Source organism: Pistacia vera, unplaced genomic scaffold (assembly GCF_008641045.1).
Source record: "Pistacia vera cultivar Batoury unplaced genomic scaffold, PisVer_v2 Contig1268, whole genome shotgun sequence".
In the NCBI taxonomy this organism is placed as follows: domain Eukaryota; kingdom Viridiplantae; phylum Streptophyta; class Magnoliopsida; order Sapindales; family Anacardiaceae; genus Pistacia; species Pistacia vera.
In genome coordinates, this window is record NW_022195323.1 from 77,548 (window position 1) to 100,056 (window position 22,509).

The 22,509-nt window shown below is 35.6% G+C and overlaps 4 protein-coding genes and 1 non-coding gene across 5 annotated transcripts; 2 read left to right on the plus strand and 3 right to left on the minus strand.

The window, feature by feature from the left end:
* Window positions 1-826: 826 nt before the first annotated feature.
* Window positions 827-2,600, plus strand: LOC116121219 (aspartyl protease family protein 2). Its single transcript, XM_031407168.1, has one exon. It carries the CDS (start codon window positions 882-884, stop codon window positions 2,376-2,378), a length of 1,497 nt encoding a protein of 498 aa, XP_031263028.1. The 5' UTR covers window positions 827-881; the 3' UTR covers window positions 2,379-2,600.
* Window positions 2,601-6,599: 3,999 nt separating this feature from the next.
* LOC116121490 (UV-stimulated scaffold protein A homolog) lies at window positions 6,600-9,242 on the minus strand. The gene is made up of 2 exons (XM_031407442.1): window positions 8,981-9,242; window positions 6,600-8,765 (listed from the first exon to the last, which is right to left on the minus strand). The coding sequence occupies exons 1-2, from the start codon at window positions 9,155-9,157 to the stop codon at window positions 6,924-6,926; spliced, it is 2,019 nt and encodes a 672-aa protein (XP_031263302.1). The 5' UTR covers window positions 9,158-9,242; the 3' UTR covers window positions 6,600-6,923.
* Window positions 9,243-10,961: 1,719 nt separating this feature from the next.
* LOC116121346 (cytochrome b561 and DOMON domain-containing protein At3g61750) lies at window positions 10,962-12,976 on the minus strand. Its single transcript, XM_031407314.1, has 4 exons — window positions 12,658-12,976; window positions 12,156-12,552; window positions 11,747-12,039; window positions 10,962-11,568 (listed from the first exon to the last, which is right to left on the minus strand). Exons 1-4 carry the CDS (start codon window positions 12,967-12,969, stop codon window positions 11,290-11,292), a joined length of 1,281 nt encoding a protein of 426 aa, XP_031263174.1. The 5' UTR covers window positions 12,970-12,976; the 3' UTR covers window positions 10,962-11,289.
* Window positions 12,977-16,293: 3,317 nt separating this feature from the next.
* LOC116121377 (O-acyltransferase WSD1-like) lies at window positions 16,294-19,099 on the minus strand. Its single transcript, XM_031407336.1, has 7 exons — window positions 18,830-19,099; window positions 17,650-18,225; window positions 17,487-17,553; window positions 17,143-17,249; window positions 16,846-17,055; window positions 16,599-16,736; window positions 16,294-16,443 (listed from the first exon to the last, which is right to left on the minus strand). Exons 1-7 carry the CDS (start codon window positions 19,097-19,099, stop codon window positions 16,294-16,296), a joined length of 1,518 nt encoding a protein of 505 aa, XP_031263196.1.
* An 890-nt stretch (window positions 19,100-19,989) lies between these two features.
* TRNAA-CGC lies at window positions 19,990-20,062 on the plus strand. Its single transcript has one exon. It is a non-coding gene; the product is annotated as a tRNA-Ala (tRNA).
* The last annotated feature ends 2,447 nt before the right edge of the window (window positions 20,063-22,509 follow it).

The window sequence follows — 22,509 nt, forward strand, 5'->3', positions numbered from 1 at the left end:
AAATTTGTTGCTTTGTGGACAAACCAAAATATATTTTATTTAAAGGAATAAAACAAAAATATCACCAATAATCTTTTTTATTTCTTTAAATTAACTTGTAAATACATATTTCCAAAACAATTCAATTAGTTTCAAAAAGCAAAACAAGGAGGAGCATGTTCTTCCATGAGGAGAATTAAAACGTGTGGGGTTTATGTTGGGTAAAATATCTTAATCGATTAATAATGGGTATGACCACTTGACCAGTATTAATAATAATCAATGCAAGAATTACAACTCCAATTTGTACATAATAACATGACGAAATTTAATGTTACATGTGCATGCTGATTTGATAAGATTAGGTACAGTGTATCAATTCTCCAAGTTTCAAGATAAGTCTTTTACATAAGAATTTTAAGCATTAATTAATATCTATTACTGCAAACCTCACCCAACAATAGCGCATTTTTGTCTCTCCAACATTAAAATTCCAAGGCTACTGTCAATCTAACTTAAGATGCATTTAAATGGTTAAGATTTTTTTTATTAAAGAAAATATTATAATAAAATAAAAATTCCACATAATTAGTGAACCATAGTGTTAACTATATATAATTTATGTACATCACAGATCCTTTAAACAACCAAAAAAAACAAACCACAATTTACAAGAGTTATGATTATGAGTCTGGCCATCGCACTAAATATAAACAGGTGGGAACTGGGAGGGCGGGTAAAGTTAGTGGGTTTCCACTGTATTAGTTAGTTTTCAATTATAACTAGTCGTCTGTAATAAACGCGCCCATATTGTGTCTCAAATCTCAATTATTATTTATATATTACTCTCATGCCCTGTGAACTCTTCACTGTTTCCCTCTCTCTCTCTCACACTCTATTCAATGGAAGGAAAAGCGAAAAAAATCCTTCTCTTTTCCTTCTTCACCATTTTCTTCTTCTCCACCGTCACCGTCACCTCCACCTCAAACTCTCTCCAGTCACAAACCCTAGTTCTCAACTCTCTCCCTAACCCATCCACCTTCTCATGGCCCCAATCCGACGCCCAAACTAATCTAAATGACTTGACCCAAACCAATGGAGAATCCTCCTTCTCCCTAGACTTACACCACGTTGATACTTTAGTTTCAATCACCAAAAACCTAGATTCTTTATCATTAAATGAAACTCAAACCTCTGAGAGCCTCTTCAACCTTCGCCTCCAACGCGACTCCTTACGCGTCAAAAACTTAAACAGCATCGTTGAATCTGCCGCACGTGCTCCCCCACGTAACCGCTCTGGTGCACGTGGGAGGGGAAGTTTCAGCAGCTCCGTCATATCGGGACTTGCACAGGGCAGCGGTGAGTACTTCACGCGCATCGGCGTGGGCACACCTCCCAAGTATGTTTACATGGTCCTAGACACGGGAAGTGATGTCCTTTGGCTCCAGTGCGCCCCCTGTAAAAAATGTTATTCTCAAACCGACCCGATATTCGACCCGCGTAAGTCCCGCTCATATTCTAAAGTACCGTGTGGCTCCCCAATGTGTCGCACCCTCGAATCTTCCGGTTGTTCCACCAAAACGCAGACGTGTCTCTACCAAGTGGCTTACGGTGACGGTTCTTTCACCGTTGGTGAGTTCTCCACAGAAACCCTGACGTTTCGCGGGAGCAGGGTTGGACAAGTGGCGCTCGGTTGTGGACACGACAATGAAGGTCTCTTCGTTGGTGCTGGGGGTTTAATGGGACTGGGTCGAGGGAGGTTGTCTTTTCCTACTCAAACCAGTCGCCGGTTCAACGGAAAGTTCTCATACTGTTTGGTTGATCGCTCAACTTCTTCGAAGCCGTCCTCTATGGTTTTCGGCGATGCGGCTGTTTCACGAACCGCCCGCTTCACTCCTTTAATCAAAAACCCCATGCTTGATACTTTTTACTACGCTGAACTCCTTGGGATCAGTGTCGGCGGTTTACGTGTCCCTGGCATAGCCCCTTCTCTGTTCAAACTTGACGAAGCCGGTAATGGCGGAGTCATAATTGATTCGGGCACATCAGTGACCCGGTTGACTCGACCGGCCTACATCAGACTTCGTGATGCTTTCCGAGTTAGAGCGTCTGGCTTAAAGCGTGCAGCGGACTTTTCGTTGTTTGACACGTGTTTCGATTTGTCGGGAATGAAGGAAGTAAAAGTGCCCACTGTGGTGTTGCATTTTAGAGGCGCTGACATGTCATTGCCGGCTAGTAATTATCTGATTCCGGTGGATTCGTCTGGGACTTTTTGCTTTGCCTTTGCCGGAACTATGAATAAGTTGACAATTATAGGGAATATCCAACAACAAGGATTCCGGGTCGTCTATGATTTGGCGGGTTCAAGGGTCGGGTTTGCACCGCGTGGCTGCGCTTGATTTTACATGCGCGTGGGTGTAGTTGTATGGGAAAAACCTCTTTCCCTTTTTTTTATTTATTTATTTTTATTTTGGAGGGTGAGAAAGAAATCTTTCTTGGATATGAAATCTGAGAATGGTGAGGGATAAAAACTGAGAGTAGGTGAGTAGGATTTAATCACTTGTTTGGTTTATGTGTTTGTATTATGAAATATATGAATCTGCTTCCAAGTTTTACTCTAATACATCAGTAATATGGATAATTAATAAAACTTAAATTGATCCCTTCCTTTTGTGTAAAGTAAGATATCAAATTTCTTTTTCCAGTAAAAAACAAAAACTATACAGTTATGAGAAATATGGGTAAGTTGTTTTTGGGAAACGGAAGATAATTCCTTGATTAACCTAATCCTTTTCCTAGATTCTTATTCTTGTGTGTTGAAAGTGGATTTAAGGTATAAAGGCGGAGATAAAAATTCTTGTACAAGACGTACATTATACTTTAATTGACTAATGAGATCCGTGAACCAAGGTGTCAAAATTCTTTTGATTCGTCTTATTTAAGACTTGATAATGATAGTAAACGGGAAATAAAATTCTTGGACATGTCATGAAAAATAATACCCTTCCACTTATGACATAGTTGTTGATGTTAATAAGTTTTCATTGTCTGAAGAATGACATTGGACCCCACCACTTTCTTTGCAAGGTAATAAATATATCTTCCTCTTTCTTTATTTACTTCTTATCAGTTTATTGCCACAATTAAAGGCTTCCGGTGGTGGATGCATTGTACATCTAATAATCAGCCACTACTTTTGTTACACATTCTGCGCCTTTATATTAATCTCAAACTGCCGATTTTATGCTTTTTAAGAAATATATATACATTTCATGAAGTAAAAATCAGATATTACAATCAGACACATGGCACCACCAGCAAGTCAAAAAAGTTAGGCACCTTAACGCTTAACAGCTGCTTGGAGGATATATAAGAGATGGCTAAATTAGGGGTCTTAAAAAGTAGTTAACCGAACCGATTTTTCAGTTTAGAAAAATTCTTTAATCGAAATTGAACCGGTTTGAGGGGAAAACCGGTTTTTCGGTTAACCGCTTTGAAAAAATCGGTTAACCCTTTTCTATTGGATAAAACTTATTTTTTTATAATTTTTTTCTAAATTAAATTATAAATATTAACAATATATATCCAAATAAAAATTAAACATTCATACATATCCATTGACCACGAGTAACAATACATTTAAAATTGATACAAATAAAAGTCCGAAATGAAATGTCCATAATAAAACAACAAAATAACTAAATAAATTCCAATAGAAAACAACAAAAGAAATTGTACAAATTCAGGTTAAGATTATTATTATTATTTTTTATTGAATATATATATATCAATTAAGAAATCATTGTCATTTTTGTAAATAATGTTGATTATTTTCTGTTCACGCCATCAATCCTGAGAAACCGGCACATGATTTGTTTTTACGGCCTCAATCATCGCATTAGAAAGCTTTGCCGACAGAAAAAAAAAAAAAATCTTCCGAGTAGTTTAATTTTTATATATCTATGCACATCACATGGGATATTATTCTTCTCTTATAGCCCATGGACAAATGTTCAGAGATCTGCAACAGGAATCCCCTTGCCATTATGCTTGTCAAAAGTCAGACCAATGGAAGCCAAGGAAAAGGTTAACTACTCAATAAATCTGGCTCTAATTTACCAAATATTCATAGACTAGAAGATTGAAGCCTACTTCCTGTTCATGAGCTAAGATCATAATTTTCCATCTTATAGTCAACACATCCCTACCAAACGGAGAAAATTGAAGATCACTGTAGTACTTTATTAACCTTGACTCGAACTTTTCACTTCAAATAATATAATACTTGTGAACACCGTGTTTCTGTCTGGGTGAAAAAAGACACTTCTACAGAATAAGAGATTGCCACAGAAAATGGAGGTTCACCATCTTAATAATTTTTTTTCTCTGATTGTCATTTATCTTCTAGTTCGTTCACGACTTGATTTATAATGTAATAATTAAAATATAACAAATCTGAGGTCTGAGTTCGAGNATCTATGCACATCACATGGGATATTATTCTTCTCTTATAGCCCATGGACAAATGTTCAGAGATCTGCAACAGGAATCCCCTTGCCATTATGCTTGTCAAAAGTCAGACCACTGGAAGCCAAGGAAAAGGTTAACAACTCAATAAATCTGGCTCTAATTTACCAAATATTCATAGACTAGAAGATTGAAGCCTACTTCCTGTTCATGAGCTAAGATCATAATTTTCCATCTTATAGTCAACACATCCCTACCAAACGAAGAAAATTGAAGATCACTGTAATACTTTATTAACCTTGACTCGAACTTTTCACTTCAAATAATATAATACTTGTGAATACCCTGTTTCTGTCTGGGTGAAAAAAGACACTTCTACAGAATAAGAGATTGCCACAGAAAATGGAGGTTCACCATCTTAATAATTTTTTTTCTCTGATTGTCATTTATCTTCTAGTTCGTTCACGACTTGATTTATAATGTAATAATTAAAATATAACAAATCTGAGGTCTGAGTTCGAGCCCTTAAAATTTGGTGAAATCCCAAGGCCTGGTTTATAACACTGGAAATACATAAAATTATGGGTTGAAATTTTCCATGGGCTGAACCCTGGACAATACGAGGATCAGATCTCGAGGAAATGTCAGACCAAAACAAAATAGGGAAGTATTTATTTGACTATAGCTCAATACACCTCTTTTATACTTAGGAGTGAATATGAAAATGAAGGTGCGTATTTTCTTAGTGACCCAGTTTTTCTATTGGACTGGTTGGACCGATGGTTTGATACTGTTTGGATGGTCCAATCCGGGCCAAATGATATAAACTGTTTTGATTATGTTTTAGACTGGATAAATGACCGATCGACGGTCTAACCGGTCCAACCGGCCGGTCCGATTTTTAAAACACAGCTTTTATATCTAAAAATAAAAAAAATAACAATCCTCTTTAAACCCCATTTAATACCGAAAATAACCCTTTAGGCTTAATTAGATTTATTTTCCCCAATTTCAAACTAATTAGGTTTTTTTTTTACACATTTTTTTTCCCAATTTCCTAATTTCAACTTATTTTTTCTTCTTCAGATTCAGATTCATCCCCTTATGTTTTTCATAGTTTTAGTATTATATTTTCATCTAACAAACAAATATTTAAAATAAAATAAAAGGTTTCAATGATTATGAAAATTTAGAATTTAGGATTAGGTTATTAAAAATTTAGGATTAGAGTTTACAATGTTAAAAATAAAAAATAAAATATAAGTGTATTTAGAAATTATGCTGTTATTAGTAATTTAAATTAAGGTCAAATTTGTTAAAAAATAAAATAAATTTAGAAGCGGGTGGTGCAAAGTGCAAACCAATTAGATAGGGGCTAAAAAACACTCCCCAACGAAATATCTGTACCCAAATAAGTTGCAAGCACTGCTTCATAAAGATGATTTTCTGAAAATACTCCCGTTAGTTGTCTGCCATTTGTGACCATGGACGGCTGGCCCTACCTCCTGTGATAAAACAAACTTTTAAATTATCAATAATGTTTCTCTTACAACTGAATCATATAAAATAGGTAAAAATTACATAAAATTTATATAAAATAATTACTTTATATTTTATTTTTCATCTATCTGTATGATTGTTGTACAACTTAATTGTAAGTATAGTATTTCTCATAAATTAGATGTATAAATATATTTTCATCATTTAAATTTAAATTTTCCACTTTAACCCCCTTATTCTTTAAACTAACCTTTGACCCCCTTAAATAGTTAAGTGCGATTTCCTGGTTTATACTTTGACCCCCAAATGCAATTTCCTGGTTTCGCTACTTATAGTAAGTAGTAACCAAGGCAAATAAGCGGATTTCATGTAAGTGATGTTAGTAATTTCCCTTTTTGTTGATCTTCCCAGGCATGCAATTGTAACCGAAGCAAAAAAGAAGATTAAGTTTTGAGTGTGTAAGCAGTATGCTTTACTTATGATTATAACGCATAACTCAAAATTTTAGCTATTATAAACTTCTCAATCTATTACCAAGATGAGCTGTTATTCGAAGAATAAACAACATGACCTGCTTAAGTATTTTGGCTTACCAGTAACTCCTCCTTATGTGTATATATATTCATGGTAAACCTTGAGAAAGAAAATATAGCTTGAACCTTTACTCATTTGTATTGTGGATAAAAAACAGAGAGCGTGATTACAATTTTTTATCAATTCTTTTATTCCTATAACTTCGTACAATTCTGTCTCAACAACTATGACAACTCTTTGTCCAAACAACTTTAATTATATAACAAGATAAATTGAAGTACCTTCTATGCAACAGGAATCTGACAGTAACAACTAAATCCTCAACTCCTTAGATGACACATGAAATGGCTGATCATATCTCTTGATACGGCTGAAATTTTAATCAATCAGCGGCAGCACAGTGCTAATCCCAAAGGCCAATCAGCTGGCACTTAAATATCTATTTACCACTGATTTGGAAAGGCTTCTCGGTAATTTGCATCCTCCCCCATCGTCAGCTGTCTTATTGTTGAATCCCTTGTTCGGGTATTCAAAAGTCTCTGAGCTAGCCTATCTTTTGCCGTTTGTTTATTCCGCAACATGGATGCAAGAGTTGGCTTCTTATTTCTGGCCAGTGGTTTCTTCCCCTTGCCAACCTCCATTTCTTCTCCTATAGCTGCAGATCTCGAAGTTGAAGCCAATGCAGCATCCCGTAAAACTGCTTCATTGTGTTCCCGTACTTTAGCAAGTTTTGCACGACTCAGCAATTGTTTATCAATTTTTCTCTTCCTTGCTTTCTCTTTATCTCTATCCCGGATATTCTTTACAGCTTGTTTTGCTAATTGCTCTGTTAAATCAGACCCAAAATCAGAAGTCATCTCGTCTATTGATGAGTTCGTCTTAGTTAGTGTATCCATTGAAGAGATCTGATTCGTCTTAGTAAGTTCCTCATCTATTGAAGAGCTCTGATTGATTGGATTTCCTTCATCATCTCGGGGTATTATGGGTCCATGAAACGGACAAACTTCCAAATCTCTTCTCTGACAAAGGCCGCCTTTCTTCAAAGGAGCACGGCATGGTTGAATTTCTACCGGTTCTTCTTTGTAACGAGATGCCCGAAGGTTCAGTTCTGCTATCTTCTCAGCTGGAATAACTGCATCAAAGTCTACTCTACCCCAGTGATTGTCAATCTCCAAGCCCCTCTGGTTAGCCAAGACTTCCCTGTCCAAACCCCAATAATTCAAATATGATCCCCACTCGATCATTGGGGCTTCAGTTAAAAGCTTACTCCTAAGTGATGTTGAATCAGCTTTACCGCTTTCATGATCCAGTGTGCCATTCCCTTCATATTTTTCATTACTGCTTTTGGGATCCTCGTTTCTGACCTCGCCAGAGGTTGATGCCATGGCAAGATTAATATTGTTTTCATTGGGTGTGCTAGTTTTCCTATCCTCTGTTGATCCAATCTTACCCTCTTCCCAAAAGTCTTCTTCTTCCTCCTCTTTGAGCGGTTTCACATTGTTTGCAAGAGTACAACCTGATTCTTCACATTTCTTCTTTACTGATAGTAGACGATTTCGTATATCAATGAATTCCTTTAGTGTTGAATCTCTAAACCTACTGTCTGGCACTTCCACCCTTATAAGAACAGAAATCCATTCTTGAACGGAAACCAGATGCTTGGACACTAAAAGCTTGTACAACTCCCTCAATGCATCAAAAACTACTTTATTGTCGTTATTCTCATGCACCTTTTCCCCTTCTTTCAATGAATCAAAACGAATCTGCCTCAGTTCAGAAGAATGGAACTCCTCCAAATCTTCATCATCTAAGGAAGCAAGTAACATATTTTCCTCTTTAGCACAGAGAATGTCTAAACACTCTCCAATCTCATCTACGGTTGACTGTATTTCTTTCTTTATTGAAGAAAAATTTTGCCGCAGCATACCAAACTTATTGCGTAAAATTTCTTTTGTCCTCATCTCCCTTTCCCTTCTCTCCTGCTGAATCCGAGTTGCATTTGCTTGCAAATTAGGAAACTGAAACCTCAAAGTGTTTTTAAGGTAGTCATAGCCCAATCTAATCTGTCTATAATGAACCCCAAAAGAAGCATTCCATTTTTCCAAAAATTCAATGGCCTTTGAACGCAAAATGGATGCAATAGCGGGAGGAGCAGGGAGTGACAGATTTCTTCTGAATCCAACACTTAAACTCAATAATTGATCCATGTTCTCAGCAACAAGCGCCCTAAAGAGCTTCGATCGCATGAAAAGCTCATCAATTATCAGAAGTGTGAGATATCGAACCTGCAAAACCAATCACAAACTTAAAAATTCTTACCTCCTATTTTCTCGCCGCCTTATCAAATAAAATCAAAATTATATATTCAAATTTTACAAGAGAACAACATGATAATTATCAATGTAAAAAGACGAAATTGAATTCAAAATATAACATAAACAAATAATTAACCGTCTATAATTGAAGAAGCAATATTAATAAAATAAAAATATATAAGGACCTGAGAGTGGTCGCGTTTCATGAGGTCCATGAGCGTTTGGGCGGCGAGTCGGAGCTCGGAATCTGAATACCGAACCACAGATTTGATGGCTTTGAGGAGACGTGGGTCTACCTCCCGTGCTGTTGAGTTTGTAGCCTTATCTATCAACGCCCTAACCTTACCTCCCTCCTCTTCCATATTCAATTACAAATCAGTCTTAACAAACGAAACCGATTTTATCATTTGAGCTTATTTTCAAAATCCCTAATGTCGGTTGGTGCGCGCTACGTCCGCGACGTTGATTAACCGTTATCACTCGACCCTTATCGTACCAGTAAATTACATTAGTGCCACTTATATTCTCGGTGAGAGAAAATCATTAATACTATATTTATAAAGATTTCATGCAAAAATGAGTTAGTAAAAAATAAGTGAAAAGGTGAAACAAAAAATCAAACTCATTAAATTTATTATTTTATTTATTTTTTATCATATTATTTTATAGATTTTTGTAAAATTTCTTTATAAGTGTAGTATTACTCGAGAGAAAATAAGTTTACCCTTAATAGTTTTGGGGGATTACTAAACAAGTAAACGATTTTTTCCCACTTAAATAATGGTTTAACGGTACTTTTTTAATCTACAGACTTTTAAAATATTATTTTATTATTCAAATTTATATTTTATTTTTTATTCCAACATTGTTGTAACCCCCACTCCACTACCAATCTGTTCTCCAATCATCACTCATTGAAACTCCTCAAACTCTACTCTTATCGACTCTACCCATTGTCGGCAATTGAGCGATTAGGGTTTATGTAGCCACCATTCCCAAGTCAAATTTTGATCAATCTTAACCTCCAAAATCTAACCTTTCACCATCAAAAGACTCATCGATATTTCCTCTTTAAAAATCTCAACAGTCTAGATCGAATTTGCTCTCTATTCATTTTTTGAATATAAATTTAGATAATAAAATGATATTTTAAAAATGTGTGAATGAGAAAGTGTTATTAAACCATTATTTGGATAGAAAAAAGTCGTTAACTCATTATTAAACTCCCCAAGGTTTATGTGAGATACAGTAAACCCTCGGGTTATCAGGAATATCCCTAAACCCCTTGCTGCTATCCAGAAGTTAGAGGTCCTTGCATAGACATAAGTAGAGGGTTTAAAGACTAATTTGGCCTTCTTCTTTAACTTTTTTATTTAATAATAATAATAATTATTATTATTATCATTATTATAATAAAAGTTAAAAATTAAAGAAAACATAAAAGATTAAATGTCCATTATTATAAATTTAATATATAAAACTGAAAAAAAAAAAAAAAATCCTGAACGCACTCTACTTCTCTCGCTAACTTATCTATCCAAATACTCTCTCAAACGGCTTCCTCTTTGCTGCCTTCAACCAAAAATACCGCCACACAGCCACCCATTAATGCAAGGCAAAAAAACTCCAACCACCACAACCATCCATACATGAACAAAGCTCACCACCCACAATGCCCAATATCAACACAATTTAACAAAGGGTGAAACAGCTAATAATATAAAGATGCTGCGAAGGAGTTTTTTATTTTTTATTTTTCACTTACACAACAATTAAAATGTTGTGTTAATTGCTTTGTTGCTAGCTAGGTGTAGATACAAATTAACAAATGCATCTAATATTGTCCTTGATTTATATGCTTAGCCCCAATATTACAAATCTAAAGTACTAATAGCAACTTTATCTTTTCTATTCCATTATATTCTATGAATTTTTATGAAATGTCTCGACTGCTGACTTTGATATTCATGCAGGAAATCTTTGTACTATAGGACCCTATTCCTGTAAAGGAGGTCTTCTTGGCCGACCAATTCAATAAATTTTAAGCTAAGTTGTTTTGTTTCTGCTTTCTGTGGTTGCATCAGCTAACAATGAATTATTATATGTGGATTTGATGGAGTGTATGCAAGTGGAAAGTAATTAAACTTGAAAGTTCTATAAAAGTTCCCAGCAACCAGCAAGAATAAGATAAGTTTTCCACTTACTACGCACAAACAAAGTTATCACTGGAACTGTACATCTTTGTAAACAATTATCCAACCATTTAATCCTTTCTCTACCATAACACAAGATAAGGCTATGTCTCTTGAAAATTGAACCAAATGCACTTTGGCTCGGCTTGGCCTTTTCAGAAGGGATTTGTTTGCTGCTTAAATTTTTTCTTACCATTTCTCCAAAACTCACAATATATCATCAGCCATACTCACCGATCAAATTTGAATCGATCACAAAGTTAATAAAACAGACTTTTGAAAGAATACTACTTGAACATTGATCATTGCATTGGATTCATCTGGAATGTTGAAGGTGTGGCCTTCTGATCCGATCTTTTCATCCAGTATAATGCTTCTAAAACAATAACTGCTAGTAGAATTATAGCAAGAAGGAACCCATACCCTATCTTCCATTCATTCCCTGCATATCCTATTTGGATTCCCAACACTATGTTTATAGCTCCAAAGAAGAGTGCAATCCTGCCAAACCAGTTGTGGTACCAATTCCAGTACCTGCGAATCTTGGATTCCTTTTTTGGTCGTAGAAAGAATGCCAATATCTGAAATCAAGTATGGATTACAATTAAGTTTCAATTAATATGTTGGAGAACTCAAAAAGTCATCTGGATTGAACTTCTTTGACTATTTTCCTCTTTGTTCATATGCTGTATGCAAGTTGTTAATATATAGAAGGAAGTAAATGAGTAAAATACAAAAAGAATCAGTTATGGATCAAACCTGAAGAATACTAAGCACAAGAATAAAGATTCCTATGCCTCTGTGTGCATCAATGTTAGCATTCTTGACATTCAATTTATCGTAGAGTTGTATTCCAAGGAGCACTGTAGCAAGCCCAAAAACAAATCCCAAAAGCTGAATAATCGCATGAAGATAATACCACAGTGGATCTTTATGCTTGAAGTATCTTGGAACAATTGCCCCTACAGGAAGGATTAAACCCCAGCCAATGACACCTAATGCTCCATGATTCTTCTTCTCTCTAGAACTCACTTGCAAAACAGATGAAGAGCCTGTAAAAAGATTAAAAAGAGTAGATTCTTTATTAGTCTATTGGATCTGACCTTATTCAAGAGTGTTTAGTGTCCAAGTATAGGAAAGAAGAAGAATATCTTGTAGAACGACAAACCTCCGGAGAAATCAAACATAATGGTTCTTTTGTCATCATGATGGGTTAGGTGAAGGTGGTGAGGATATCTTGTACCAAAAGCCAAAATAATTGGTTGACGACCAATACTATTTTCAAACTTCAGTTGAAATGCTAAATAAATCATGGCTCCATGAATTACAACGACTGGAGGAACATTTGCAAGTGGCAATTCACCTTTGCCAGCAATGACCTGGGATGGACGGGTACCCTGCAAGAAAAATTGCTTGATTCTTGCCTGACCTTTCCTATTAAACCATCCCACCATCGCGCTGGAGCCAGCCATCATTCCATCTTTTGAAAATCCCATCCCCACCCATCCTGTGGTATATATTGCTGATAATATAATGGTCATAACATGATCTTCTCTTTTCAAATACTGCCACAATAAAAGTAGTCAATAAGATAAAAAAATGTTCATTAATGTTAAAATCAAGTATATGTATGCGGAAAATGATTAATGATAAAAAAACATAAAACTCACCCTCAAAATAAAAGTATTCCAAATAGGCTTGCAGACCATGCGGGATATATTACCATATGGTGGAGGAAGAAAAGTCTGTAAATCTGTGTTACAAAGCTGTGATACTTCAATTCCATTGTTGCCACCATTGCCACCGATATAATCATCCTTACTTTGAGGTGATACACCTGCATTACCTTCACTACTGTTGGTCGCTGCTGCAGCACCTTCATCACCAGCCAATGCAAAAATCTTTGGTTCCAAGATTAGGCTGAAAACATATAACCCAACAAGAATCTTGGAAACATGAGCCTGGAATCTTGAATTTGCCATTTGGGTCTATGTTCCTAACATGTGGCCATAGCAAGATGAACATGCCCAAGTAAAGAAATTGTGAAAGTGAAGAGAAATGAGTTGGTTAAGATGTTTCAGTTTCTTGAAACTGAAGGTTCCATCATGGTGGTTGGTGAGGGCATCGTGTTTGTGCTGGCGGGTAATTATCACTCCCGCCAAATCTTGCAAACTCTCTACCAAAGACCTTTTTTTATCTGTTATTCAAACTTCTCTTAAACATTTAAACATCGGCTAGCGATGTTGGTTGGGGAAAGGTCAAAACTCTAAATTGATAACCTTATAAACAAAGCAATTAGGTAATAAACTCACATCCTGGGGAGAACACGCGAGGTAAGAATCCTCCAACGTTAAACACAAGGACGCTTGGTCAAAAGTCAAACTCCAGATTATCTCTTGCTTTGTCTGAGTTATGGTTAATTGTGTTAAGATTATAAAATGAAAATTGAATTTCTTTGTCCATAAACATTGAATTGTGTACAGCCACACGAACAGATCCTGTTAAGCCTATATTATTTGGTCGATCGTGTTGGATGGTAAAACCCAACTTACTCAGTGATTTCGACCATATAATTGATGTGCCTAATGATTAGTAAAAGATAATGTAACTTTAAGTTCGACATAGACTTGTTTTGCTTTGCAAGTTAACATAAAGCTTTTGCTTTGACAGCTCAACCAGAAAAAACATATTAAAATTATAAGCTTTTATGTTCATATGATTTTCAGTCGAAGTAATTAAATCTGCAGGAATTACTGATTCAATATTGAAAAGAAAAACAAAAGAAGATCAATTATCAATTTATGCTTATTCTTAAATAGTTTAACTATGTCATGTCTATTATACAGAACCTGATTTTTTTTTTTTTTTCTGTAAAGCAACTTAAATACTACATAGTTTAATTACGTTAAAAAAGAAAAAGGAAAACCAACTCTTCCACCCGAGAGCAACATAAACCTAAGCCATTTCTTACACAATATAATTTTTGGATTTACTTTATGATTGGGTCTTTCTCTTTTCTCTTTGATTCATTCAAAATTATCAATCAAGAAGATAAAGTAAGCCTTTCTTTGTGATTCTACAATCATCTGTCAAACAGTTTCTGCAATTGAAGTTAAAGCCCATCACTCATATATTTATTCTTCATCATAAATCAAATCTTACAAAAGTACATGTGGTAGCCCAATAACATCATTATAGAGAAAATCATGCTCAAAAACAAAGATTCTCCTCTGGCAGATTGAAGCATGCAAGATCACCAAGGCACACTAACTTTACTGAGCTAAATATAGTCGACTAGAAAAGGAAAAAAGAAAATCTGCTTTTTTAGTGATTTAACTCCAGAGGCTTCCATGTAGGCAATACACATTAATGACAACACTGGTGGTAAAATAACTAGGAGTCCATGTTTTAAGATCAACCCACTTCATGAATTCATGGAATGTCCCAGTATGTTTTATCTTCACTGCTAGCTTTTTGTGAAATTACACCACTGAAAGAAGCCTGATCTTCTCTTGATTAGCAACAATTTGTAAGTGCAATGTTTACTCTGCTGCCAAACCAGGCCTAAATAGGAACTCTGTATATATGTTCCTCACCACTCACCTTGTCAGTCTTTACAACCCATTTGCTCTTACAAGTTTTCTTCTTGACTTGAATCTCTCTTGCTTTACAATGACACTCTCTTCTCTTCTCAATTTCTTTGGTTCTCCCTATCATAGTAATTTCCATGCCTTTCCCTATAAGATGCTTTATAGACCTCACTTCAACTTTATCCTTCATTCCATTAACATGGCCTCCCAAACCTGTTTTTTCACACACCAAGTTATTTGCTACCACTACTGATTTTTCTGGATTAACATGTAGCAAATTTAGCAGCCTTGCGTAGTCATCATTCTTGCAATCCACCAGCGAGAAATCAATGTTCCCATAATGTGATAGCACCTCAAAGGGGTCTCCAGTTTTGAACTCTACAATGTCTTTTAGACCAGAATCTTTAATCACTCTTTTTGATTCAGCAAGGACTTGCTCTGGGAGAATACAAACCAGTTTGCCTCCTGTTTGTCGCGCAGCAGCTGCTAAGGCTATAGTTATTGAGGACTCGCCAGGCGAGATCTCCACAATAAGTTTTGCACTCGTTCCAGCTGCTAGGGCTGATATGAATTCGTAGCTCCCAGGCTCCTGTGATCGCCATGTGTTGCATCGCCTCGTGTAATCATTGCACTGTATAACCAAATCAAACTAGAGTTAGCACTTAGCAATTCCTGAGGATTACAATTCAACAAAACTTACAGAATGCTTGAGAATAACAGCTAAAATTATAAGCTCTGCAGTCTCAAACACATGAATATTTAAATCTTAATTGTTAAAACTAAGGAATGGCACCAATTAATACAATAGAAATTGAATGAATTTCTGTGTAAAATGCTAAATATTTCATTAGACAGACTGATAACAGAGGGTCATTTTTATAACAGAGGAGAATGTGCGATTAAGAGCCAAGTCCGTATCTAATAATTGATGAAACAGTAGGAAATTGACACAAGTTTCATGGTAAATTAGAACATAAAAGAAAGGTAAAAATGAAACAATTAAATAAAGGGAAAATCTGAGAAAGAAATATACTAGTTTGATAGTATCAAAATAAGCTTTTGTCGCCGATTTTGCAGACCATTTCATCTTTACATATACCCAAAAAAAATCCACAACTTAGATGAAAATCAAAGAAAAAAAAAAGAATTAAAATGAGAAGCGCGGTGCTTGTTTCTCCTGGTGATTGTAGAATTTAAATGTCTTCCTCTTTTCCTGGACTATTCTCGGAGAAAAAGAGGGCCAAATCCTGGTCCCAAGTATTGTGATGAAGCTGTTGATGATTTAATATGAAAAACAGATGATCTGCCTAATAATATTTCAACCGAAAGTTAGAAATCTAAGGCCGCCCGGTAAAAAGGGTAACCAACACGTATTACACTGGGATATTTGTTTGCTAAAAATCAAGTATTACAGATGTGATAGCCTGTTGACCATTGTGACTGAGGTTCAATCCTGACCTGCAGTGACTTGTGTTGGCGATGATAAGCAATACACACAATTTTAACCGTTGTTCAGGCCTTAGCACTAGTGATTTTCAGGGTGACTAATCAAATATTGACTACTATATATGGCAGAAAAAAAATTAAATTATACTCAAAGTTAACAGCGAGTTTTATTCAAATCACAGCGAGAAAAGTTTAGAATTGATAAAACAGAAGGTGACTAAAAGTAGCTAGTCTGATGAGAAGTAACTGGATGCAATTAATTTAAGCTAATTATCTTCTGCCTAAAATAGCTTCCTTGATAAGTTTGAGTGATTCCACGATATCATCACACAACTGATGAGGATTAGGAATTGTGTCTTCATCCACTGATAAAGTTATGGTCATTTTGTCAACATAACTTTGAAAGTTGATCATCAGTGCCTGCAACGCAATATATAGGTCTCATCTCAATAGTTACCAGCTCAAATCATAATGTTCATGAAACAAATTATTATAATTATGCTAGTGCTATATAAATAACAATAATGATCAAAGAAAACTAACGGCAAGACTTAAAATAAATTAACATTGCTTACGTGAGGCAGACCATAAGAACTTGCAGCAAGGTAAGCCAGTGGATGGCCATAATAACCAATTTCCTCCAGGGGTCCAACTATATTTGAGAAGGACATTGTTGTGCGAGAGAGAATCTTGTGGGATATAGAACTTGCTGCCTGTGTTCAGCATTTTTGGAAAATTAGAAAACAAAGTTGATAATCCCTTAAATTAACTGTTGACAAATAGAAGGTTCCATTCGAGTTTAGCATGCAGTACGATTGATACCTTAATACCAAAGAGCTTGAGAACTATCTCAGAAATGGAAAAAGTAAATATAGCTTCAAGAGAATGCTTCTTTCTGTCAACTATGGCCTTGGCTTCGCGGACATAATCTAATGGGTCATCTCTTATTGCAATATTGAAAGGAAGGAGGACATAACCAATCCAGTTGCCCCACTTTGCTTTACTGTCCTTCTCCATCATATCAGCTAACGCCTAACATTGAACGTACATGATTAAAAAGTATGAATATCTTAACATTGATCTTAAGTTTGAAATTAAGAAAGAGAGAGAATTGTTTACCTGAATACCTGAAGGTCTTAAGTTAATGAGCAGAGCTGATCGGAGCCTAATATTCTTTGGAAGATTATTTTTCATTTCACTTGGTTCCTCATCTTTCTTACTCCCACCTGCCAAGTGCAATTAAAATGACTTTGATGTGCACACTCCTATCACCACTCCATAATTTAAAATGAAGACTAAACCAATCACGAAAACAAAAATACTTTATCCAAATGATCGTGCGGATTAAAGGTCTCCACTTTCTTGTCTATAACAACATAACTCCTAAATATACTTATCGAGAAATTCACTACTGGAACGGATCAATAAGCATATATAAAACAAGATAAAAATGGAAGGCTGACCATATATTCTGTTCATATATCGCGATAAACCAGCTTGTGTGATTCCCAGGGCAACATCGTTAATTGTCTGCAAAGCAGAAAATTTATTTATATTTTGGGTAGGGATTGAGTACTGATGAGAAACTGGAAAGTTCATGAGTGATTTGATAAATATATAGCTCACGGTGTTCATTTCATTCTTCACCAGCTTGAAATCATCCAAACTAACAGTACGATGAACAAATCTCCGCGGAGTAAATTCCAAGCCAGGTGGACCCTTGAAAGGATTATCTGTATCCTTCAAGAATAATGCCGTTGCCATAAACATAATAATATTCACCATACTATTCCAAAACAACTGGAAAACCGACCAAAACCCGACAACAACTCTCCAAAAAACTCCATAATACTTAGTGTTGTGTTGAATTCTCCTTTTCTTCATCACTGGAATTGTAGGCAAAGCCTCTGGATGATTGATTTGGCGAGTACAAGCAAGAAGAAGAGACATGAGGGAAGTGCCATCGCCAAGAGAGTGATGGACCCTGAAAATGCCAACAGCCTCGGAGTCTGAGGTCACAACGTTCAAGAGATGGACATCCCAAAGTGGTTGGGATTTATCAATTCCAGTTTTGCTTAGATTGTAAACATAATCTTCCACAAACTTGTCTGGTGAGTCCATGTTTGGGTTTAGCTCCGGAACTATAACATGCTTTTCTAGATCAACCGCTATGCGAACCCATTTCATATCTCCGTCACTCACCTGTATGTTATTTCTCAATTAATTATTACTGCTAATTAACTTATTTCAATTATGTTCAATCAAAGAAAGGATCTGAGGCAAAAAGAAAAAAAATAGAAGTATCAGTTTGATTTCTTAAGTTTTGCCATTGTAAAGAACAAAAGACGTTCTTAATGTTTAAACATCTTTATGGACCATTGGTCCAAATTAAAATTCAAGTTTGACCGGTCCCTGTTAAAAGCGTTGATTCTCCAGTTTACATTAAACACGTAGCACGCATGCATGCTTTCGATCGGTAACCATTTTCATCTTCTCCTGAAGGTCTTTTCTCTATCAAAAGCAAAAGTCTCTGTTGCTAAAGAAGACAAGAGATGTAACAGAACCTAGCTGTTTGACACAGTATTAATGCATTAATATTAATTTATGGTGAAATTAGCTTGCATGCAGAATCGTTCTCACACTAAATTTTTTTTAAATTTTTAAAGAGCCAATAAATAACCAGTTTGATCCAACAATATGACTGTAGTTTCTTACTTTATATTGAAGCAAATATTCTGTACGTAAAAGCAGTAATAACTATCAATGGAAAATAAAGAAAAGAAGATAATCAATAATATTATTGTACCTGCAAACTAGAGAAGCGAGGGTGTTTTAGCAAAGTGTGCACCAAGTTAGCTTTGACCACTTCAGGGTAGATAGGAGTCTTAAAGCCGATTATGGCTATGATGTAAACGTTGAAGTTTGGTTCATGAAACAGTCGAGCTGCCGGACTCAATGGTTCTTCTTCTCTTGTTTCAGTGCTCTTGTTATTCTCTCCGTTGCATGATCTCTTCGTTTCAATAGCTGGTAATTGCTTTATCCGTCTCATCAGAATTGCACCTTTTTCCGACTCCATCACGCGAAAGCTATATGCTTAAAAGCTCTTTGGCAAGTGAGGGAAATACAAGGAAAGAAACAGAAAGCTCAAAGATTATCGAGTGGGAAACTCTACTGAAATTGCCTTCTTAAAAAGACATGAGTAATAAGAGCATTAATTAAGAATCAGAAATTTCCATACCAGGAAACGCTTCATGATGTGAGCAATTAAAGCTTAAGTTGTTCACAGGTGTTCATGCTGACTGTTTCATTTGTCTTCTTGTAAGTAGAAAATTAATGAGTAACCGTGCACTATGTCATTTCTTATAATATGCATCGAACTTTCAAATGCATACATAAGCCTGATGCCATAATGGACACAATGAAACAGTTTATCGGTGAAAACATCCAGCTGACTTCATCTAAGAATACCAGAGAAAAAAAAGTTGTATCCTTATTCAATTCTTCATAAAATCTTGCTCGCCCATCATGAAAAATTGTAGCTTATCTTAAAAGTCATTTACTATATCATGAATTGCCTACAAATTAATATGAAATTAAATTTGAAGATATCTCTTGAAATGTGTAGCATTACTCTAATCAATCATCACCAATTAATATAAATTTAATTTATTTGTTTTACAACAATAAAATTAGAAAGTTCCATTATGATAAAGAGGAAGAAAATTTGTTATCTTTTGAGTTTTGTATTAAAATAATATGATGATAGATATTCAAAAGGACAACACTTTTGTTAATTCATATTCTGGAATTCCAATACTTTTGTTCACTTATTTAGGAAAAAATGTTTAAATAAATAAATAAAAAATCTTCATGGGAAGTTACAATTTATATAGCAACTTTTGATTTGAAATTGCGAATATCTAATGTATAAGTAATGTAAATAAAATTGCCCAGTGATTTACGAAAGGGGGTGTAGCTCATATGGTAGAGCGCTCGCTTCGCATGCGAGAGGCACGGGGTTCGATTCCCCGCACCTCCAAAACCAATACATAATTTTTGTTAATTATTTTCATTGGCCTACGAGTAAAGTCTTACTCTCACTTATTTTCATTACGCTTGGAGTAGTAAAGTCCTTTTACTGTTTCGCTCATTTTCATTAGGTTTAGGGTAGTAAGGTCTTTTGGTCTTTTACTAATTTTCTCGAGTTAACGACTTTTTCCCACCCAAAAAATAGCTTAGTGACACTTTCCCACCTCCATGCTTTTAAAATATCATTTCACTACCTCACATTAGTAGTTTTAGTTATGAGGAAGGACAGGATGGTCAAAAGTTAGTCATAAGTGAGGGTAGGATGGTCTTTTGGCTTCTTTAATCACTCCTAAAATGCCGACAGTCTTCAACAATTTCTTAGCCTTTTTCCGGCTGCCTTCTCCACCGGAAATCATCCCCCACCCCTCCACTCGACTCACCGTTGAGGGCATCACCCCCACTAGCAGCAATCGTTGTAAAATCAGGTTGTTTTCAGATGGTTGGGGTTGCAAAAATGTGATTGTCTTGCGACAGTAGTGGTAGATCATTGGTAGCAAACGTGCGAGATGGGAGGACGAGTGGAGGTAGCGATTTTGAAGAGGGTGAGGATGGGGGTTGGAATGGTTGTGACAATGGTGATTTTTTGTGTCAATAACGATTGGAATCTAGCCGTGAAACAGTGACATCGCGAGACAACCAAATATGCAACGGGCGACGAACGGTGAGTGATCAGGCGCCAAAAGGTTAGGGGTTTTGTTAACGGGTTGATGATGAGTCTAGAGGTGGTGTCAATTTTGATTTTGGTCGCCGAAAATCGCTAGAATCCAGCAAGAAAAATCATGAGAACCTTAGCGACGATTGGTGTAAAATTAGGTGGAATCAAGTGGGAAGAGAAGGAAAATGGGGAAAGTGGCGTCGATTTTACGCCAATTTCTGGTGCTAGAATTTGGTTAAGGTGTCTTACAAATCTGTGATTGTTGGCGATTGGGAGTTAATCTTTGGAGGGGATATTTTCGTCCTCACAATGTATTTAAGAGAAATTGTTAAAGGAATATAATTTTTGGGTGGTAAAATAGTGTTTTAAAAGTGTGAGGGTGGAAAAGTGTTGATGAGCTATTTTTTCTTTTACTCTTTCACTTGTTTTCATTAGGCTTGGCGGTAGTAAGGTCTTTTACTCTTTCACTTATTTTAATCAGGTTTAGGGTCAAACTAACTCTCCAAAAAACTCCATAATACTTAGTGTTGTGTTGAATTCTCCTTTTCTTCATCATGAATTGTAGGCAAAGCCTCTGGATGATTGATTTGGCAGTACAAGCAAGAAGAAGAGACATGAGGGAAGTGCCATCGCCAAGAGAGTGATGGGCCCTGAAAATGCCAACAGCCTCGGAGTCTGAGGTCACAACGTTCAAGAGTGGACATCCCAAAGTGGTTGGGATTTATCATTCCAGTTTTGCTTAGATTGTAAACATAATCTTCCACAAACTTGTCTGGTGAGCATGTTTGGGTTAGCTCCGGAACTATAACATGCTTTTCTAGATCAACCGTTATGCGAACCCATTTCAATCTCCGTCACTCACCTGTATGTTATTTCTCAATTAATTATTACGCTAATTAACTTATTTCAATTATGTCATCAAAGAAGATCGAGCAAAAGAAAAAAAATAGAAGTCAGTTTGATTTCTTAGTTTTGCCATTGTAAAGAACAAAAGACCTTTTTATGTTTAACATCTTTATGGACCATTGGTCCAAATTAAAATTCAAGTTTGACCGGTCCCTGTAAGCGTTGATTCTCCAGTTTACATTAAACACGTAGCCCGCAGCATGCTTTCGATCGGTAACCATTTCATCTTCTCCTGAAGGTCTTTTCTCTATCAAAAGCAAAGTCTCTGTTCGTAAAGAAACGAATGTAACAGAACCTAGCTTTTGACACAGTATTAATGCATTAATATTAATTTATGGTGAAATTAGCTTGATGCAGAATCGTTCTCACACTAATTTTTTTAAATTTTAAAGAGCCAATAATAACCAGTTTGATCCAACAATATGCTGTAGTTTCTAACTTTATATTGAAGCAAATATTCTGCACCACCAATTAATACAATAGAAATTGAATGAATTTCTACGTAAAATGCTAAATATTTCATTAGACAGACTGATAACAGAGGGTCATTTTTATAACAGGGGAGAATGTGCGATTAAGAGCCAAGTCCGCATCTAATAATTGATGAAACAGTAGGAAATTGATACAAGTTTCATTGTAAATTAGAACATAAAAGAAAGGTAAAAATGAAACAATTAAATAAAGGGAAAATCTGAGAAAGAAATATACTAGTTTGATAGTATCAAAATAAGCTTTTGTCGCCGATTTTGCAGACCATTTCATCTTTACATATACCCAAAAAAAATCCACAACTTAGATGAAAATCAAAGAAAAAAAAAAGAATTAAAATGAGAAGC